We start from the raw sequence: 22,564 nt of genomic DNA, 5'->3' as shown, positions 1-22,564 counted from the left end.
CCTGCACATATAGGGCTGTGTCGTCTACATACTCGGAGTCCAAAAGTTCTGCATCGTCCCTAATAGGGAGACGCATCCCGCGAAGACAAGTGGTATGGGCTCGAAGGAAGTGGGTCATGGCCTCCGCAAAAAATAGGAAGAGGTAGGGCGCTAGCGGACAGCCCTGATGCACCGAGCGCTCGAGTGTGAATCTCTCCCCCATCCTACCGCTGATGATAACCCGACTGGAGGCCGACCTGTAGAGGCTAGCAATACCTCTGATCCACTCGTGCAGGAAACCGAATCGAGAATGTGTACCTTCCAAGAAGGACCAGACTACCCTGTCATACGCCTTCTCAAAGTCGAGAAGGAGTATGGCAAAGTGCTAGCCACTGTGCTGGGCCCATTCCGTCGCCTCTGAGAAAGTGAAATTGTTGTCCAAAATGCTGCGATCTTGGACAAAACCAGTCTGGGTGTCATGAATCAAGTCGTGTAGCAGGGGACGGAGGCGGCTACTGATCATCTTGGCGAGGATTTTGTAGGCGGTCGGAAGGAGGGTGATAGGGCGCCACTGTCTGATCTCCTGACGGTCGCCCCCTTTGGGGATGAGGCAAATCAAGCTTGTCGCAAGGCTCTCTGGCATCTGCCCGCTAGAGAAAATACGCTGAAAGGCTGCGAGCAAGGGCCGGTGGATCTGCTCCCAAAAGGTGGTGAAGAAAGCTCTGGAGAGGCCATCCTCACCTGGGCATTTCTGCCCATCAATAGCGCTCACCGCATCCTGCATCTCCGCCACGGTGAAAGGGGCGAGAAGGGAGTCACTCATGCTAGGCTGCACGAGCCACCGTGTAGACCTCCACACCTCCTCCTTGCATAGGCGGCCACGAGGGTCTGGGGGCTCCTGCTGAAACAATGATCTATAGAAATCTGTCGCCAAGTCCCGGACCTCGTCTGGATCTGTCCTGACACTACCATCCTGCGCCCTAAGAGAACGGAGCTGTTTCCCTCCTGACCTCTGTCCATGGGTCCTGAAGAACTCCCTGCACATCCTGTCGCCTTTCCTAGCCCAGAAGGACTTGGAAGCATGAAATGAGAACTCTGATCGACGCTGGGTGATCTCCTCTAGCATGGCTCGGGCCCGAACCTCCTGCTGTCTGAGCTCCTCAGAGCCTGGAGAAGACTACTGCATCTGCTGAATCAAAGCGAGATCTCGCCTAAGACCCCTCTCCTTCGCCCAACACTGCTGCCTGACCTAAATCGCCTCCTACTGACAGATGAGGCTAGACTCAGCAAGCGCCTGAGCTACCTGTACTGCCATATCCCCGGTGGGGTCCCAATCCTGCTCCCACAGGTCCACTATCCTGCTGTGAACCGCTGCTATAGAGTAGATGGAGTCTGGGATCCGGCATGAGCGTGGAGGTGAGGAGTGAGAGGCTGAGTCCAGGACTAGGATGACTGGGGCATGGTCTGAAAGTGTCATCCTTGGAACCACTCCTGACTCTCCACCTCTGCCAAGCGCCCAATCGCTGACATAGAAACGGTCCAGCCGCTCCAGAAGTCTGCCTCCCTCCCTCCTGTAACCCCAACAGAAGTCCAAACTCCATGTCCATCTGCGAAAGGAAGGCTCCCTCCAGCTGTCCCGACCTCCCACTGCGAATAGGAAGGAGTCCCAATCTGCCTACTCTGCATGAGCTATACCGCGAAAGCGGGCATCAAAGTCCGCTACACTGAAACCCCTGTACCATGGGACCATGAGGATGATCTTCCCACCCACACAAGTAGGGGATCGCCTGACCATATCGCTCGCAGCCTATGCTAATGAGAACTTGAGCCAGAAGATGCCACGCCCCATGAGTGCAACCTCCTCGATGTGACTATCCTCGAGGTAGAGGGTAGACTGCAACCAGTCCCTGATGTCTGCTCATGAAGGGGAGTAGCCAATGACTCTCTCATAAACGGAAGTCTGGGAGAAGTCCGTGGCGGCCTGCTTCACCAAGGAGACCTGGTGCTCTGTCAATGTTACGCGATAGGCTGATGGAGGGGGGGGTCCGTCTGGGCCACCAGTTCCAGGCACGGCACTGACTAACTGCGAACGCTCCAAAGGCAATGGAAAGAGAAGGAAACGGAAGAGACGGGGATGGGGGGACTGAGGCGGGGGAGGGAAGAAGGAGGGATGGAGAGGTATGAGGAAGCGGGGGTGGAGAGAGGTGGTGACGAATGGGTGGGTGGCGGAGGAAGGAGGAGAAAGAGAGGGGGGGGGGGCAGCGCAGCATAGGGGGGGTGAGAGGAAGGGGAAAGGAAGGTGTCACAGCGCCGCACGAGAGGGGGTGGGGAGGAGAGATGAGGAAGGGAGGGAAGGGGGGGGGGGAGTGTGGCACCGAAGCAGGGAGGGGCAGGAGGGGGCCGGCGGGTTGGTAGCGCAACGCGAGGGGGTGGAGGCGGGTGGGGGAGCTGAATGCGAAGAGGGGAGGAGCGGAGAGGAGAGGGGAGGAGCGGAGCAGGGTGAAGCGACAGGCGGAGAGGGGAGGAGTGGAGCGGGGAAGCGGGGGCGGAGGTGAGCGGAGCGTGGAGAGGGGGAGGAGCAGAGCGACGGGCGGAGAGGGAGGAGAGGGGGTGGAGGGCCGCACGGGGGCGGCAGTGAGGGAGGAGGTGGAGGGGAGGGCCGCGCAGCGCGAGGGGGGGGTGGACGAGAGCGGAGGAGAGGAGGGAGTTCGTAGGAGCAGATTTTGGGACATAATTCACGTGACGCTCGAGCCTCAGTTCGCATCCAATGACAGCAGTGGCCGATGGACAGTCATACAATGTAATGTCAATGGTCCCAGACCTCTGCCATGAGGGGTTTTTTATAAGATTCTTTAAGCAAATATCCATGGAGATCTAATGCATTTATCTGTGGAGATTTTAATAATTCCCCTCTGCGCAGAGATAACACCACTTCAAGATCTCATATGCTATCATCGGAAAGACAGAAATGGGATAACATGCTTCTTTCTGTGCAGGCTGAAGATTTATGGCTGCTTCTCCAAGGGTCAGTGCCTGGATATACTTTTCATGGGACTGCACGCTATTCGAAAGAAAAACTCATGTCTAAGGGTAAGGAAGCTAGATGGCTCTTGGACGCACTCTTTCTCTGATCTCCAAGATGAATGCCAAAATTACTTCCAAAAATTGTTCTCTACCCCTGGCTCCCCATCAAAATCAAATGACTGATGCGAGGACTGAATTTTTTCAATATGTTTCTGAGATAGTGGAAATGGATGATGCTCTTACATTCGAGAGACCTTTTATCGACACAGAACTTGATAATGCATTGTCCCACCTCGGCAAATACAAGTCCCCTAGCTGGGATGGTCTTACGGTGGAATTTTATATTTCCTTTTGGGATGATTTGAAAGATGTTCTCTTACAAATGATCAATGTTGCCTGGCAAGAAAATCACTTGCCGCAGCTTTGTCAGGTAGTGCATTCCAAAGATGTAGTCAGGCATTTGGGATATCCTATAGGATAGCATATCACCAAGAAGCAGCAGTTAAAATGGATCTTCCAAAGACTTCAACATAAACTGGAATATTGGAAAATTTCTACTTGGCTACTTCATGTCAGGCTCAGAATAGTACAGTCTATTGTAATGTCCTATGTTCAGTTCTTTTTGCCTTTGCTACATTGGTCCTCTAGAGATATTTCAGCCTTTATGTCTCAAGCTATGGAGCTGTTATGGAGGACAAAAACTGTTGTGAAAGCATTGAGACTGATGAAGATGGAAATGGTGTGCTCTCCTAGGATGCATGGGGGACTTAATGTTCTCAATATCAGATATCATGTACTTGCAAGGAAGGCGACTATGCTCCATACTTTTTTCCGTCAACAACAGCCATGGACTTGTATGATAGTTGAAGCCTCATAGGGACATAATGAAGACTGCTGCAGAAGTCTGGGAAGGCCTCGAGAAGTTATTGAAGCTGCAAATTCCAGAAATATTCAAAGCAAGAGCTCTTGTGCTGAATCTAAATCAAATCTGATCCATATGAAGCAACAAGCAATTCTGAAGATAAAAAATGAGGATAGCAAAGCCAAAACCATCATACACTTGAGTCTGTCACCTGCATACACTGATACAGTAAGAAGATCAAGGCGCATGAAGGAAATAGACTTCAATCCAACGCTTGCTGTGCTTCTGATGAAGAGCAAAGGAGTGGGTCAATAGATACGTTATTCAATATGAATTTCTGTGTAGTACAAGAGAGTCATTTAGTTTTGTATTTCTGTGTACACCGTGTTTGCACAATGCTCTTTGTTAGCATGAATTCGTATTGCATTCACTAGGTTTATTTATCTACTTTTTCTAGCAAAGAGTTTAGCCTTATATGCAATCATAGCTGCCATGCATATGGTGCAAAAGCTACTTATCATATAGGGTCATGATCACTTCATTTTTGTGTGCATGCATGCATGCATGAGATCAAATGATGACAAAGCGCGACATAGCAGTATGTTAGCACTTCTAATAGCCAAAATTGAAGATGAAGCTTGATGTACACACGGAGCAAGCACTATCGATTTGTCATAATCCTCCAGAGCCTGTTCCAGCTTCCCCTGCACAATGTAGATCACTCCCTAGGATCAATCACAGACAGATCTGCAGAACATGGCTGACGCTGACTATGTCAAAAAAATAACATGACCAACCTGTCGGCTCCTTGCATTCCCGCGGTTTCCATAAGCTCTTGAGATGATATCAGAAACCCACTCTGCCTTCAGCATGCCATATTTGTCAATGATCAAAGTCCATAATTGTTCCTCTTCAGCAACCTGAGCAATCAAAGCCGATATCATCCAAGGTGGACCTACCTCTTCCTTGTATATAGCTTAATGTAACTGCAAATGTTTGCAAGAGTATTTGCCCATACCTCTCAGCTAATAAAAATTGTACAAGATTAAAATGTTACACCACCCCGGAAAAACATGCACAAAAAGTTTACAATAAAACAAAGTGTCACCGTTGAAGCATTCAGAGCCTGCTGAAAGGTAAAAGCAGCATCCCGCAAGCGTTCATCAGTCACATCAAATGGCTGACTGGGTGCTTTTGATGAGTCAATGATTGCGCTTACTAAGGCAAGGGCACCTCGCTGCCCTGAGATGCATCCAAACACACAAGCTAAGGACATAAACATAGGAGTCCCCAAGACACGCCTTCTCGTAGTTTCACCATCCAGCCTTGAGGTCTCTGAAAACTGATTCCATGACTCCTTTATGTGCTCAACAGGTCCTTCAAACACCTTTTGCAGTTCCAAAAGACCTGGATCCAGCACCTGTTCAAAATGAATGAGGACATTGCAATTGTTAAATAGTCCTGTAATTTGTATGATGAGGGCTGTGTCAAATCTCATGTGTGTCTCTAGGTACAAAAACTTAGGCCCCTATATATGTAGCTAACAAAAATGAAGTAAATGCCAAAGGTGAAATCTTGCATTTTCACTCTGAGTGAGGTATCAAATTTTCAGGCCAACACTCTAATAACACAAGCACCACACTCGAGCTGTGTTCAATCTCATGTGTGTCTCATACAGAGGCTTAAGGCCCTATATATACATAGCTCACAAAAAAACAAAGTAAATGCCAAAGGTGAAATAAAAGCTGCTCGCGTCTTGCATTCTTTATCCTGAATGAGGTATCAAATTTACAGGAATTAGAAAGTTAGGCTTATTATATAAGACAGGCACTACACTCGAATGTCTAATATCAGTTGAGATTATTTCTGTTTCACTGTACAAGAAGAGCTACTCAATTGCTGCAATCTTTCATATACCTAGATGAATCCAGGAACATTCCCAAACTCATCCTCTAAAAACACAACATAGTGCAGTTTCAATCTCACGAAAGTCACTCATAAGATTGAAATAGTATGCAGGAATTTCCCGAGTATAGGGAAAAGCGCTATTTGGGTTATGCATGTGTCAAATGCCTAGTCAATGTGCATGTGGGATTGCAGGTATTCCCTAGTATAGGGAATTGTGTCAGAGTATCAATACACTGAATTGTGTAAGTTTGTGAATACAGTGTTCTAGCAGTGTTTTATTTATATTTTTTTTATTTTTTTTTAACACAAAACAAAACAAAACACCCATTGAACTAAATGGAAGCAGAAGAAGGGGCTTCCAGGAGGGACCCTGGTGAGTCAGGAGTCTGGTCGACTCAGCAGGTGTCGCGCCCACGAGCTCACACCTTATCTGGGAGAATTGCATTACTTGAGGATGCCTTGCAGCAGTTATTAGCGCAACAGTTACAGACAAATGCAGGGCAGTCTGAACTTAGAAGAGCAATACATAGTATGTCTGCCAAACCTTCTCGAGAGGAGAAAGGAAAGGCTCCAATGGAACCGGAGTCTAGTGTCTATACGGTCGAGCCTAGGAAGGCTAAATTCAGCAAGATAGATCTTAAGTGTGGCTACCATCAGATCCGGATTAGAGCCGAGGATGTGCATAAAACCGCTTTCAAAAGCAGGTTTGGTCATTATGAGTTTTTGGTAATGCCCTTTGGACTTACCAATGCTCCAGCGACATTCGTCATGCTTATGAACGATTTACTACGTCCGTATATCGGAAAGTTTGTAGTACATTTTATCGACGATATTCTAGTGTTCAGTAAAAGTATTACTGAGCATCGTGAACAATTTAGAATAGTGTTCAGTACTTTGAGGAAAGCCAATCTTTATGTAAATAAAAAGAAAACTATATTGTGTATGGTTAGGCTTGAATATTTAAGATTCATAATTACTCCGGAGGGGGCAGAAATGGATCCGAAGAAAGTGGCTGCGATACTGACTTGGCCAATCCCTCAGAGTCTGACCGCGTTGCGATCATTCTTGGGGTTTGTCCAATTTTATAGAAGGCATATCAAAGGATATTCCGAAATAGTATCGCCATTGACTGATCTGACCTCAAATAAAGTACCTTTTATATGAGGACAGAATCATCAAGAAACTTTTAACACCATAAAACAAGCTGTGGTCACAAGACCGGTGTTAAAAATAGTTGATCCCCAGAAACCGTTGTTCCTGGAAACCGATGCAAGTGGCATTGCGGTAGGAGCAGTTCTCCTTCAAGAGGGAAGGCCAGTAGCCTTTGAAAGCAAGAAGCTTTCTCCCTCTCAAAGGAATTGGCCAACTCATGAATTGGAGTTGTATGCTGTCATCCATGCTTTGAAAACATGGAGGCATTATTTGTATGGTTCAAAGTTTTATGTGGATGTGGATCATGATACTCTGAAACATTTTTGTAAACAACCTGACTTGAGGGGCCGCCAAGCTAGGTGGGCAGAGCTCATGCAAGAGTTTAATTTAGCGATTCGGTACCAAAGAGGGAAGGATAATAAGGTTACTCATGCGTTGTCTCGCATTATGCACAATATGAGTTTCACGATATTAGAGAGTGCTCTAATGACCAAGATCAGAGAAACTCAAAAGATGGACGAGTTTGTCCAGAGCTTATGGCCTAAAGCTCATGTGTTCAAACCCGGGGAAAACGAAAAGGATGACCTGGCATCCAGAAAAGGACAAACTTATGCAAGATATACCATAAGGGATGGTATGCTGAAAAGAAATGGCAAGGTAGTAGTACCTAGTCAGAATGATCTCAGGCAAAGAGTCATTCGACAGTGCCACGATAGCCCATGTGCGGGACATCCAGGGGTCAAGAAGACATATGATCTCATGAAGCGAGATTTCTTTTGGCCAAAGATGAAAAAGCATATTCATGAATATGTGACACGGTGTTTCTCGTGTCAGGTAAGTAAGGCCGAGCGGGTAAAGCCACCCGGACTTTTACAGCCCTTGGAAATACCACTGAGTAAGTGGGAGAGCATTTCCATGGACTTTATTGTAGGGCTGCCTACAACACAAGGAGGGTATGATTCTATCCTTGTGGTGGTTGATCGTCTAACCAAGATGGCTCACTTCATTCCGACTAGAGAGTCTGTTAGTGCCCCGCAAGTGGCGGATTTGTTTATTAGACATATATTTCGTCTGCCTAGATCCATAGTGTCAGACCGAGATGTTAAATTTACCGGTCATTTTTGAACAGCGGTATTTGAGACACTAAGGACTGAGTTGGGAATGAGTAGTGGGGATAACTGAGACGGATGGTCAGACGGAGAGAGTCAACCAGACTTTAGAGGATATGCTGAGGGCATATGTGTCATTGAGGCAACATACATGGAACAAGTGGTTGCCATTGTTAGAGTTTGCCTACAATGATAGAAAACATTCCTCTACGGGATTCAGTCTGTTTGAGCTGAACTATGGTTATAGACCGGCAAATCCAACTATAGTTGGAGTACCTCAAAAAGTGCCTAGTGCCGCGAACTTTGTGGTTCAGATGCAGGAGATGCTAGCGCTTGCGAGAGCTAATATCCACCAGACTATGGATAGAGCCAAGCTGTATGCGGATGAAAACCGGTCTATAAGAATATTTAAGGAAGGAGAAAAAGTTTTTCTCAGAGTTCCTTCGCACTCGAACTCGTTGACTTCAGGAGAGTGTGCTAAGTTATCACCTCGATACTGTGGGCCGTGGTTAATTCTAAAGAGAATAGGCAAGGTAGCCTATAAATTAGAATTGCCACAGGGATGTTAGGTGCACCCGGTTTTTCATGTTTCACGCTTAAAGAAATCTTTACATACAGGTGACTCACTAATCGAAGGTGTGGTTTTGTTTCAGGAGATAGAGGATAATGCAAATACGAAATCGGAAGATACCCACGGTCTTGGTTGCATGGCATGGTCAGCCTCTATCCGAAGGTACTTGGGCATCCGTATACCAGTTGCGGAGAGTGTTCCCAGACTTTATCGCCGAGATAGCATGACCTCAGAAGAATCAATCGGCATTTCCCTTAAAGGATCTATGTCTGTAATATATTTGTTTGCGCTTTATGTAAATGATCGCGAGGGAATTAATGTCAAGGTCCTAGGTGAGGGTTGATAGCACCAAACTTGGTGTATCTAAGGCTAAGGGCCTAATGCATGAAATGTGCCTAGGGACAAAGGAAATTAAAGCATCCCAAGAGAGGGGTGAAATGTTGCATTAGTAAGGTCCTATAATGATGACATGTGGCATCTAGATCCATCTAAGGAGATGGGGCTTGCTGGAGCTAGTGAGAGAAGGAGATGGTGCTTTACGTGATTTTTTTCTGATTCTCAGTCAGCTCTCACGCTTTAGCAAGATTGGCTGGGTGGAACAAATTCGGTGCTTCTCCCGTGATTTGTCTATAGAGAGAAGTAGTGTGTGACATTCAATCTCACGAGAGTCACTCATAAGATTGAAAACCATAAACTCCATCACGCATAGCAGGGACTAGCTACTATGACATCCCCACTCACGTCATCAGCACCCAAAAGTGGGTGTAGACCATAGTATAAAAGTATGCTCTCACACATACAAATCCACACACCCACACATACTTGAGCATCCATTTATACAAAGTCTTCGTACTGAGTTTCAATCGGCACTCCGGACGTGAAGGGCAAACTCAGCCATGATGAAGGCTAGCACTAAAGAAGAAGGCTAATCAAAAAGTAGTCCAAATCTCTTCATTCAAGCTACAACTACTTGTGAAGTCTAAACGATTTCATTTTAGTCTCTCCAAAATAAGCATCTAAATATAAATCTAGTCTCTCTCAAACAAGCTGCAATCTTTCATGCATCGAATGACTTTTGAGCTGTAAAAGGTTTCCTAAATATGCAGACATCTTTCTTCCCAACTGTCACTATGCCTCAATCAAACTGTCTATACTAATATTATCATGTCAGCATTCTCTTAGCCTACATGATCTTATTAAGTATAGAATGAATTGTTTTTCACCACTACACTCAAACAAGGATTTGGATGCAAATAAAAGAAAACAAATTTTGATGAGGCTGCCTTGATTTTTTGGACCTTTAATTGATTCTTGCATTTAGTTCAGAAGACTAAGGCACTGGAATGATTTATACCTTAATGACTTGAATGCAACTTACCCTCTTGACTCATTATATATATCTAGATGAATCACCAAACTCATGTTCTAAAAACACAACACATTATAGTCACTGACAAGGTTGAAAACAATAAGCTCCATCATGCATAGCAGAGACTAGTTACTATGACATCACCACCGATGTCATCAATGCCCAACAATGGGTGTAGACCATAGTACTATGCTCTGACACATACAAATGACACACCCACACATCTTTGAGCATCCATTTTTGTAAAAGGTATCCGTAGAGAGTCTCTGTCAGCACTATGGAGGTCAAGGGCAGACTCAGCCGTGACAAAGACTAAGAAGGCTAATAAAAAACTAGCCTCAAATTCTCTTCATTTAAGCTACAATTGCTTGTAAAGACTATACAATTTCGTTTTCGTCTATCAAAATGAGCATCTACGTAAAACGTTGCTTAGACAATCTAGCTAATAGGGCAACTCACCACTTAAGATAGAAAGATTTATTGCAACATCAGCAAGCCGCAACATGGATGAGAACTTCACAAGGTAAAACTTGCATGGCCAATACGGCGGTAACATATATCTAGATGAATCCAAGAACATGCCATAACTAATCCTCTGAAAACAAAACACAGTGTGCAGTTTCAATCTCATGATAGTCACTCACAAGGTTGAAAACCATAAACTCCAGCACGCATACCAAGGACTATCTACTATAACATCCCCCAATATCATCAAAGCCCAACCATGGGTGTAGTCCATAGTATAAACATATGCTCTAACAAATACAAATCAACACATCCTCACATACTTGAGCATCCATTTATACAAAGATCTTTGTATTGAGTTTCCGTCAGCACTCCGGAGGTGAGGGGAAGACTCACCTATGACAAAGGCTAGCACAAAAGGAGAAGGCTAATCAAAAAGTAGTCCATATTCCCTTCCTTCAAGCTACAACTGCTTGTGAAGACTATACGATTTCATTTTAGTCTCTCCCAAGCGAGCATCTAAGCAAAAAATGATGAGACAAATAAGTTGATAGGGCAATACACCACCTAAGATAGAAAAAATTTATAGCGATATCAAGAAGCCACAACATGGACGAAAACTTTACAAGGCGAAATTCCCATGCTCGCTGTTACGGCGGGAGCAGATATCTAGATGTATTCAGAAACATGACCAAACCCATCCTCTAAAAGCACAACACATAGCGCAATTTCGATCTAATGATAGTCACAAGGTTGAAAACCATAAACTCCATCATGCATAGCAGGGTCTAGCTACTATGACATCCCCACCGCCGTCATCAGCGCCCAATGGTGGGTGTAGACCATAGTAAGAACATATGTTCTCACACATACAAATCTACACACACACACTTTTTTTTTTTTGGGTGAAACCAGTAACTATATTATTAACATGAAATCAATGTACATGACATTAGACTCCAAAAAAGAGCCTAATGGAAGAACTCAAAAACAGTCAGAAAACACTTCAAGGCTAGTAGTATCCAAGTCCCTCGCAGCATAACTGTCATATAAAGATTACTTGAGGGACATTTTGAAGAAAGCATATGCCTGAGGAAACTGTTGTCCCATCCTAGAATGCAATCTCTGTGTCCAAATAGTCCATAGTACCCAAAAACGAGCCCAGTGAAAGAAAAGGAGGAGTGGAGACATCTGAGATGAGAAGCATCCAAACATCCAGAAGAGTTTCCCGAATCTGATAGAGGGAAACCAAAGCCGCAGCAAATCAGAGACATGAGTGATCAATATCTGAGAGTGCGAGAAAGACCATAACAAGTGGGGAACTGTCTCTCGGTGATGAGAGCAACGGGGGCAAGAAGGGGAAGCAATGCGACGTGCTGCCAATTTCACCCCAATGGAAAAAGCTCCCACAATACATCTCCAAAAGAAAAGCCTCTGTTTCAATGGCAATTTAGCTTTCCAAATTTTCTTGAGTTGGGATTACCACCAAGATAAAGGCCTATCCAAATTCCAAAGAGTGTTGGCATGCTTATCAATCCATGGCGGTGGAAGAAGAAATCTGTTAACCATCAAGGAGGCCAGATTATGCATTGAAAGTGAACAGGTAACGGGGGATAAGGAAGTCAGATTCCAGTCCAGTAATCTGTCCTGTACAAACAGTGGAGGAACAAGAACAAATGGCTGCAACATAGTTGTAAGTATTCTCCAAATGGGCCTATGATGCAGACCCGAGGGGAATGTCCTGCAAGCTTGTGGAAATGAAAGGACATAACCGTGTTGATCCACAACATCTCCGACAAATCTTATGCCCAATTTCATAAGATTATATGCTTTAATAGGAGCCTATAAAGCAAGAGGCGATTCAAACACCTTGCTCCAATGGATGCTTTCCAAGCGAAGAGAATTACCATGATGGGAAGAAGCACCTGACCATTTAGCATAAGAGAGAATTCTCTTCCAATCATGAAAAAAAGCAGTAGAAACAGGACAACCAGGAATTTTCCCCTGAAATGTGGTCATGAATGCTTCCCAGTGATCTGTAATCCAATGCCCATATGCATGGGACGTCATGTTTCCGCACATAGCTGCTAGCATAATAGCCCATGGCTGTTTTTGCTGTAAAAAATCAGCAATCATAGTGCTCTTTCTTGCCAACATATGAAACTGAAGATTGAGAATATTCAGTCCCCCATGAGTCTTAGGAGAACAAACAGATTGCATGGGAAGTAGTCGCAAGGCTTTTTTGTGAGATTTGCCTTTCCAAAATATCTCCATAGCCTGGGACATGTAGGAAGCCAAATGCTTAAATGACCAGGGAAGGAGAGGCAGATAAAATTGCACATATGCCATAATGATAGACTGTACTATCCGAAGTCGAACATGTAGAGGCCAAGTGGACAAATGCCAGTATTCCAGCTTCTTGTTTATCTTTTGAAGCACCCATTTGAGCTGTTGTTGAGGGGTGATATTCCAGCCAATGGGATACCCTAAATGCCTCACAATAGTATGGGAAGGGATAATGTGGCCTGGCCAGAGAAGTGCATGCCAATCAGCTTCTTTCAATGCTAGAAGATTTGATTTCTGAAAGTTAATATGCAGTCCAGGAGCTATGCCAAAATCATTCAAAGTATGCATCAAATGAGAGAGATCATTTTGAGAATTCCTGGGCATGAAATATGAATCATCAGCATATGCCTGCGCAAGAAACCGCTGTGTCCCTGGAATTTGCAAGCCATGAAGCTGTCCTGTATCTGCAAGATGGTCCATATGCAACAAAAACGGATGAGTAGCAATGGCATACAGTAGCGAACTAAGAGGACAACCCTGTCTCACTGAGCGGGTCATAGTCCATGTTCTTGACAACCCACCACCAAGCAAACACTGCGCGGTGGCATGCGAATAGAGCCAGTAAATAATATGGACCAGCCAAGGGCCAAATCCCAATTTATGCATAGTCTGAGAAATAAATTCCCAATGGAAAGTATCAAATGCTTTCGCAATGTCCACTTGCAGAATGAGAACATCTTGTTTAGAATATTTGGCATACTCAATTGCAAGCAAAGCATTGGAGATATTGTCAGTAATCTATCTTCTGGGAACAAACCCATACTGCCTGGGATGAAGTTATGCTTGCAAGATAAATCGAATCCTAAGGACAATCATTTTGGCAATGAGTTTGTAAATGACTGGCATAAGAGATATGGGCCGCCAATCAGCCATTGTCTCACACAACCTTTTTCTAGGGATCAATTTGACAAGGCCATGTTTCCAAGAAGGAGGAAGAGATTGTTCTGCCCAAGCATGATTGATCATAAGAAGCAGAGTGTGATCACCCCAAAATGCACGGAAAAATTCAACAGTCAATCCATCCCAGCCAGGAGAGCTTCCTTTACGTAAATGACTCAAAGCATCATCCAGTTCATTAAGCATAAAGGGCTGCTCCAATTCATGAGCCTCTTCCGGAGACAATATAGGCTGAACATGCATAAGAAATTGAGACCTAGCTGTATTCACTTGCATTGAATGATCAGGCTGAGGAGAAAAGAGATGCTGGAAATGACTAGAGCATTGCAATTCCAATTCTACACACACATAATTGAGCATCCATTTATACAGATATCTTCGTACTAGGTTTCTATCAACACTCTGGAGGTGAAGGGCATGTAGCTTGTGAAGACTATATGATTTCATTTTATTCTCTCCCAAACAAACATCTAAGCAAAAAATGCTCAGACATATCGAGCCAATAGGGCAACACATGACTTAAGATAGAATTTATCGCAATAATCGCTTGCTTAAGGGCAACACTCATCTGCAGCAGAAGATTCGCAAGATACTAATGCAGAATACAACTCAAAATACATGAACTTAAATGTAAGAGGGCAATTCAGAATTGAAAGAGTACTCAGATATATAGCCAAAACAGAAAGATAATATAGATGAATCTCAAAGTAAAAAACTTGTCAACATATGTACCAACGCCTCTAGAAACAGTAGCTGCTCAATGCTGAGCACTCCTGCAAAAATTCTACTCCGAAGGTGTACTTCAGACAACTCTCCCTCTTTGCTTCACCCTGATGCTCTCCTACCGTGAGTAGGTCTGCACCTAGGTGTGCTGCAGATGTCTAAACTTCTGCCCTGCACGACGCTCCTGTGCTGATGTAGACCCTAGGTTTACTGCTGCATTGGTCCTCCATGATGCTCCCAGCAAGGTGCTGGTCTCCAGGCTGCAGTGTCAAAAGGAAGCTCAATTCTACAACCAGTGAATGCTCCAAAAGACATCAATGAGGGGCCTGATCTGGCTGACCCTGATCTGACAGACTGGCTAACCAGTCTGTCACACAACCATGTGTGTCTTTGCTCCAGACCTGGCAGGTTTTGTGCCAACCTAATCTGCTCCCTGCTGCCGACCTGGAAGGTGCCTGTTGTAGAGCCTTTACTAGTCGACCAATGTTGCAGTTCTGCCGACCTGTGGCCAGCTCTATGAATGGCCCCAGCCCCCCCCACTGTATGCTGATGTCAGCCTGCCTCTGCTCTGACTTGCTGCTCTCAGTCTCCAACATGCTGCTGTTAATCTTCCACCGGCTCCTGCTGCGCACTGCTTCAGCTCATGTGTACCTTCTGTACCTGCCGCTGTACCAGCCCAGGAACCTTCAAGCTTTTCACCTAACAGTAGATCTATGGCATATTGTTTGCCCACATCCCGTTTCCGTACAGGTCTATCTACCTTCAAGTATGCTGAGGTGTCAACCCCTAAGCTCTCCTCATTTGGGGGCTTACAAGTGAGGCATTGACCCTATTTCTCCAACACCGATAAGCTTGGCATAAGAGAAGATTATGGTGGTCTTCCAATGGGCGTATATTGCAAAGTTTGTAATCCTTTGGAACATTACCCCATCCTCCCTTTTCTACTTCCAGCTCATGAGAGATAATTAACTACGCCCTGTCTTTTGTTGCCTCCATTGCCTTGCGAAGGAGTCTAACCATTCCCTTGTAGTGCTGCAGCCATTTTTAAATTTTTCCCCAAAGAAAAGAACTTCTATTGATGCTTGTAAAAAACGATCATACAAGTTGGCAAATACCATAAAGGAGCCAACCATGAAAATCAACTAAAAAATTAAATGCTGGCCGTCAGAAAGACACTCCTACTGCCAGAGATCCCAGCTCACTACCTAGCGATTCTCTGTAACACGGGCTTACAACCAGGGTGGTGGACTATACAACCATCTGATCCCTCTCGGGGAGATGTTGTAGAAAACACCTGCAGGCCAAGCCTTGCAGAAACATTCCCATCGTGCGACAGTAGCTCGAGAACCTGGAGAGCTTCGCTCCCAAATGGTGCGAAGCATGAAGATGATGTCCTGCTAGATGGCTACCAAGGTAGCCGATGGTCGAACATGGTGCTGGCCCATAACCCAGCTGCAGCGAGCAACCCAGACGTTCCATGCCGTAATGCTAGCTACTATCTCCCACATGCTGTCCTCCGACAAAGGAAGAGGTCAATGACTAGTGGGAGGGGTCGCCTCATGAAAGTCAATGCTGTGAATGCACAGGCACTATATCATGTATGCTGGAGAGACCACGTCAATGGGAAAGGCATGGCCACCCTCTGACAACCACTGGAGACCCCAACCCTGAAACCAATCCATACTGCTCTACTTGGGATGAGCTCGCCCTAATCATACACATCCGCCCCAACGGACTGGGACACCGAAATGCAGACCCCCCCACTACTGCCAACCGCGGGGGACCTTACCTCATAGCCTCTCCCTGGAAGGAGATGCCGTCTACATCGAACATCTGCGACTGAAAACAGATGCTCTCCTAGATCAAGAGGTAGTCCACTGTCCACCCAACCACTGCCCTCTGCAACTCATGTCGAAGTAACAGATGCTGCGGCTGCTGACGCACGCGGTCGTGGGGCCCGTGCACGTTCCAACTAACCATGGTCCAACTCATGGGGAGGTGGGGGAAGTAGAGAACAGAGCTCCCCTATGAGTGGGAGCCTATACTGAAACCTGAGACCTCTAGGACTTCACTGCAAGTTTAGATGGAGAGTAATCTGTGTCAGTACGACGTCGCACCAAGGGCATAACTAGCTCGATGCCTACTTTGGTGGCCCACAATCTCAAAATGAGGAATCATCTCCTAATCCGTCTACACAAAGCTATAGAGTCCAATACGTAGCCTGCTTCTGCTGAACCTCGAGTCCCAGGCGAAGCACACAGACTATAACACCTAGCTCCTGACAGTCACCAGAGAAGGCAAGCTGAAAAGTGGTGGTGTGACCATGGTTGACCCACGTCTCCCTCCCCTTAGCGCCAAGCCACTTCTCCATCATGTCAAACATCTGCTGCTGCATCATAAGGTCGAATAGTGTGGGAGTCCATTGTTCCTCTCCAGACACCGCGAAGAGAAACCCCCAGAAAGGGCGCGACCGCCAGCGAAACACTCCTATAGAGCCTCCTCGAGGCTGCAAAACCAAGACAGACACCTCTAGAGCCATCGGGTATCTATCAAAGATCTCAAGATAGTTCCACGGTCCTTGCCGCCAAAACTCTCTAGGTAGAGGCTATCCTAAACGAGGCTTGGGACCTGGAAGCTACAAAAACAGACTACCTGAGCTCTGCCACGTGGAGGACGCATCCGGGCTATGCTGCACCTTGGAAGACGAGCCTGAGGCCTGCTGCAAGGGAGAGGACTCTGGCACTCCCTTGCCTTAAGGCACAGGTCTGGAGAGAGAAGCGGGACGGGTAACGGAGGAGGCGGAGCAATCCTGGATGCAGGGAGGGGAGGCGGGCAAGAAGAAGGGGAGGGACGAGTGGTACAGATAACTGCAGGTTCAGAGGGAGGGGGCACGGGGACTGAGGGGGGAGGAGGGAGGGCGGGGGGACTGAGGGGGGAGGGAGCTCTCTCGCGCTCTCTAACCCTAGCCCGATACCTGCGACACTTGAGAGCTGCCTTGCTAGGCTTCTTGTGTTCAACCTTGGTCCAAGTCCCCTGAGAGGGCTCGACCCAAGGTGTTTGCGAGTGCTCGTGACAATCTGATTGCCTAGCCCGATGCTGGGGAGCCCTCTTCCATTGCCTGGGCTGAGGGAGAGTCCCCTGCTCCTACCTAGACTAAGGAGGATCCCTACCCTGGCCTCTCATGCAGTCCCGAGCTAAGTGTCACTCCTGTTTGCATCGAAGGCACTGGCCTAGAAGCCTAGAGACCTCAACTCTCTAAAGTAGTTCGCCTCCATCCAAGGTCTCCACGTCTCCGGGGTGTCCACAATCACTCTGAGCCTAAGGACCCCATCATCTGCAACCACTGTGGCTGCCAAGGAAAGAGGAGACTCTAGCACCGTACCAAAACATCCTCCGATAGACTGGAAATGGATCTATACTCCTTCAGGAGCCCCGAGAAGCAGAGCGTCACCGGGAAGCGAGGTACGTGGTGAGTCATGTCCATGTCCGCCACTGTGAAGCCATGGTACCAAGGGAAGAGGAAGACCAGCTGGGGACCAAGAAAGATAGGGCTCTGCTCCACAAGTGACAAGGTAGTCTCTGGAGAGCTCAACTGCAGAAGGAAGACCCCTCTCCCATAGATGGTGACCTCCTAGATGTGGTCATCTCCTAGGGCTAAACTCGCGTGAACCCAATCCCGAAACTGTCGCCTCGAGGGGGTGAGCTCAACAATCCGGCCTAGCAGGGCCTTGTCCTAAAGAGCCTCCACTGCACTTTGAATACCTCCGGAGAGAGCAAAACGTTAACAGTATTGGGAGTCGAAGGAGCTGCCACTTGAGCCCCTCTTGCAAGACCAAGGGTCACTTTCAAGGTTGATCTTCAGAAAAAGCAATTAGCCCACTGCTGCGTGAAAAGGAAGGCAGAACAAATGGATACCCTCCACTACAGCTGATGGGTCACAACAAAGTGAAACAAGAGTTTTCACCGTGTATGCAACTATTGCACTCAGCCTTTTCTTTCCTGAGAAGAATACCTCAACAAGAGGTGTATTGCATTCACAACTCGTGCCAGTGTGCTGCAGCCGTATTACTCAAGCTTGCGATAGGAGAAAGACTTCACTATTCTAATGCTTCCCTTGTTAGAAATCGACCAACAGAGGGTACGCACAGCGGAAGACTGATAGAATAGCCTAGGAGTTCACACAGTGTGTGTGGGGAGTGGAATCACAAACTTCTTAAACTTAAGTGCATCACATAGATGTGCAGACTTGTCAATAGACAATAATCCAGCCAAATATAAAAACCACCAAAACAATATATTTACGTCCAAAGCTGACACAATACAAAAGAGATAGATCCAAAGTCCCATCAGAGCGTGGTTCTTTGATCTTACCACAAGTTACTTCTAGTATCTGCCCGATATCTCTAGACTTGGGCGCGCGTGCTCCACATCGAGCATACGTAGACTCTCCGTCCAAATCTCAGCTTCTTGCTGCACTGATAGACAGCCTAAGGTTCAGCCCTGTGAACTCAGTCTGCAGCACACCTCTGGCTCACCTTCACCTCCAGTGTTGAGGCCCCTTCAAACTGACCACCCAGCCAGTCCTAAGTGGGCCGACTGGCCTGGTTGGTTGCAGCCCTAACCAACTGACTGGATGGCCAGGCCTTGTTGGCTAGCTATAACCAGCCCAACCAGCCTTTCTACCCAGGCCAATCCTCCTGCTGTACTCCCGCCATGTTCAGGACCTGCTGCAGGCCATAACCCTGCGCACAAGCCTGCCCAAACAAGTCGCATATGCTCCTGGTTCATCCCGCCATGCTGCTCTTCAAGAATCACCTTCTGCCAGGGAAGATCCAAAGCTATGTGCCCTCGCCATCTCTCCTGTATGATGATGCCATCTAATGCAGCCACGAGGGTCCCTCCAGGTACCTCTTTCTTTCTGATCTCTGCCCCCATGGCAGCCATGCTTCCCAATCATAATGAGTAAACAACCTGGAGTCTGCGAGGCACCATGCTCTCAGGTCTGTTTTAACCCGTCCTTCCTTTGGCAAGATCCACAATAAAAGAACCATCTCAAGAAATGAAATCCCAAGAATATTTCCAGATAACTTGGACCTGTGAAGATCCACACTTTTCAAAAATGCAAATGTGTGCAATGCATGCAGAATTTGAATGCCGATTGGCCCTCCAATGGGGAAGAGTGCCCTTGTGGCAGTACTTGTTTCTTTTTCGACCTACATGCAAGGTGGGAGAGAGATGATGGATGAATGCAATGTGGTAGAGAGAATGCAATGTGAGATTCACAATGAAAGGGTGATACCCTTTCATGTTGGGGTAAAGGCACATTGCCACCCTTTTATTAAAAATATGACACCTATGACTGTCTTAAGACAGTCATAGGATGAAAGCCTAATCCTAATAAAACCTATGAGTTTGTGGTGTGGCTCAACACTTCACACCCACACTTTTGTGTCTCCCCCTCTCTCTCACTCTCTCCCCTTGGTTCCACTCCCTCTCTCATTCCCTCTCAACTGGTATCAGAGCCTTCACCTCTCCCTCTCCACTCCTGTCTATCCCTCCCTCTACCCCTCCCTCTCCCCTCGGGCCTCGTGCCCTCAGCAGCGGCTCAGCGAGCTCGGCAACGCACGCGGGTAGAGCAGGGCAGCACGCAGGCAGCGCACGCGGGTAGAGCAGGGCAGCGCGCAGGTAGCGCGCGCGGGCAGAGCAGGGCAGCGCGCAGGCAGCGCGCGCGGGCAGAGCAGGGCAGCGCGCAGGCAGCGCGGGGCAACTCGCACACGCAGCAGCAGCTAGCTGCTGCTAGCTGCGCACCGCACAGCACAGGCTGCTACAGCCTTTCATACGGTCAGGTACGATCGTCCGTACCGACTGTACGAACGTCGTACAGGCGGCCGTACTGTACGGACGCCGTCGTACGGTCGTTGCGTCAGACAGGTACAGTTCGGATTCTTTGTCTTTGGGATTTGTACCCTACGCAGGTACAGCAGGTACAGCAGGCATTTTTTTTTGGGGGGGAGAAGAAAAAGAGAGAGCACTCTGCTCTTCATTCCCGGTTGTTCAGTTCTCAAAACTGTGTGTTGAAGGTACAGCAAGTACCCTCGTGTCCCTCGTGTTTGAGGTGACTAGTGCCACAGTGTGTGGTGGTTGCACAGTTATCTTGTTTCGGGAAGGTCAAATGCCTTGATTTTGCATAGGGCTTTTATGCTTTTGCTGAGTGCAAATCTCAGCTTTTGGGTGACAATTTCAAAAGGCTTTTGCCTGGCAGTTTATGCAGTGTATGCCTTGAGGCAGTGTGGAGCCAGAATGCTCACATTGGTCATGTTTCCGCAGTGTATTCAGTGACATTTCTTGCAGGTCAAATTCTGTGTACGACACCTTGAAAAATCTCAGTTGAGCCACGCTTGGCCAGGGTGCATTGAGTTTACTCGGTCCCTAACTGTCCATCGTTGACAGTGCTCAAAACATTTTCTCTTCAGTGTTTGTACGTTGGGATCTGAGTTGTTACTATGTACACAGGGCCGTTTATGCATTACATTGTCAGGTGAAAGTGCCAAGAGAGCGCTGTATTTTGTATGCTACCTCAGTGTTGAGGTGTTTTTCACTTGGTACAGGTGTCAAATCAAAGGGCTTTTGCCCAGATTTTGCTTGTGAGCACTTGAGTTACTGTTTGAGACCTTCAGATGCCTTTTATCCCCTTGGCAGAAGGGTGATTGCTTGGGATCTGTCCCATTCTTTGTTGCAGGTTTGTGACAGGCTGAGGTGTTTGGAGCCTCCTTTCAGTGAACAAAACAGTGTATGACAAGTGGTTTATGCATATAAAATCAGTGCAATACCTCATCTGAGGTGGGAGAAGTGTCCAAGACAGCAGTGTTTTGTGCTTCGTCAGCTGATGATGCACTAATAAAGCACTTGTGGAACAGCTGCAGCATTCTGAAGTTACTGTTTTATGCCTATTTGAGCACGGTACAGTGTGTCAGAAGGTACAGTGACTGGAGGGAAATTTTCTGTTTTGCTGCAGATTTTTTGACAGTAAAAACAGCACTATTGTGAGTGCTCCTGGCTCTTGATAGAGCAGGTTTTTCTGAGAAATCAGAATTTTATTTAGTCTTTTTTTTTTTGACTTACAGGGAGTCAGGTACTTTCCTTATCTGATATGGCATCAGGGGGAAGTGAATCTTCAATTCTGAACATAAAGAAATTGTAAGGGGCACACAATTATGCATTATGGGCAGAACAGTGTTTGAATGTACTTCTGCTAAAGAAGATTTCTAAGCCCATAAGGGTGAAGGGTGTCAAGCCATCTGGGATGTCAGATGATGAGTGGGAGGAGCTAGATTTTTCCGCTAGGGCTGCTATCATGCTTACTCTCAGTGATTCTCTTGTGTTCAATGTTCAGGCTGAAAAGACCTCTTATGGCCTATGGCAGAGGCTACCAGAGCTGTATGCCCAAAAGAGTTCAGCCAGTAAGGTTTATTGGTTGAAAAAGCTTGTAGACCTTCGCATGAAGGAAGGTACAGCTATGACCTCACACTTGAGTGAGTTCAATGCCATCTTTACACAGCTTATTGCACAGGGATTGAACCTTGATGAGGAGTTCAAGGCTACTTTCTTGTTGTGTACCCTCCCTGAGAGTTGGGACACTTTCAAGACCACCCTGTCTAATTCAAATGTCACTCTTATGTATGCTGATGTGGAGAGCTCTCTCCTTATGGAGGAGATGAGCAGGAAGAATAATGCGGGCAGCAAGTCTTCAAATGCTTTGCAGGTACAGGAAAGAGGCAGGACTCAGCAGAAGGGGAGATCTCCTGGAAAGTCCAAATCCGCAGTCAGTCCCGTGGCAAAAAGGATATTGAATGCTTTTACTGTGGCAAGAAGGGACATGTGAAGTCTAAGTGCTTCAAGTTTATACGGGATCAGAAAGCCAAGAAGGCTGAGACAAAGGATGCAGGCAGTGGAAGCAAAGGCAAAGGCAAGGCCAAGGCAGATGACTTGGATGCAGTGAATGTTGCAGCAGAAAACAGTGAAAGTGACAGACATGATGTTTTATGCTCTTCTGCTGTAATTGCACATACATTGGTTATTGATGGCCATGACATGCACACCTGGCCCTTGGATTCAGGTACTTCTTTTCATGTTACTCCTCATAGGGAGTGGTTTACTTC

General features: G+C 46.7%; 1 protein-coding gene across 5 annotated transcripts in view; it reads right to left on the bottom strand.

The window, feature by feature from the left end:
* LOC147903109 (uncharacterized) overlaps nt 1-22,564 on the bottom strand; it is a 132,263-nt gene that overhangs the window by 69,324 nt on the left and 40,375 nt on the right. For 4 of the 5 annotated variants that reach the window (XM_087373115.1, XM_087373116.1, XM_087373117.1 and 1 more), the window contains exons 2-4: nt 4,974-5,285; nt 4,663-4,785; nt 4,517-4,569 (exon numbers count right to left, since the gene is read on the bottom strand). In XM_087373115.1, the coding sequence (XP_087229241.1) occupies nt 4,517-4,569; nt 4,663-4,785; nt 4,974-5,285 (488 nt within the window). The remainder of the gene's footprint in view (nt 1-4,516; nt 4,570-4,662; nt 4,786-4,973; nt 5,286-22,564) is intronic. The other variant, XM_087373119.1, reaches the window with a different exon arrangement.

The sequence above is a fragment of the Dipteris shenzhenensis genome, chromosome 4 (assembly GCF_047967505.1).
Source record: "Dipteris shenzhenensis isolate YYH24624 ecotype China chromosome 4, Dip_SZ_1.0, whole genome shotgun sequence".
Taxonomy (NCBI): Eukaryota; Viridiplantae; Streptophyta; class Polypodiopsida; order Gleicheniales; family Dipteridaceae; genus Dipteris; species Dipteris shenzhenensis.
This window is presented reverse-complemented; position numbering and strand designations above follow the sequence as displayed.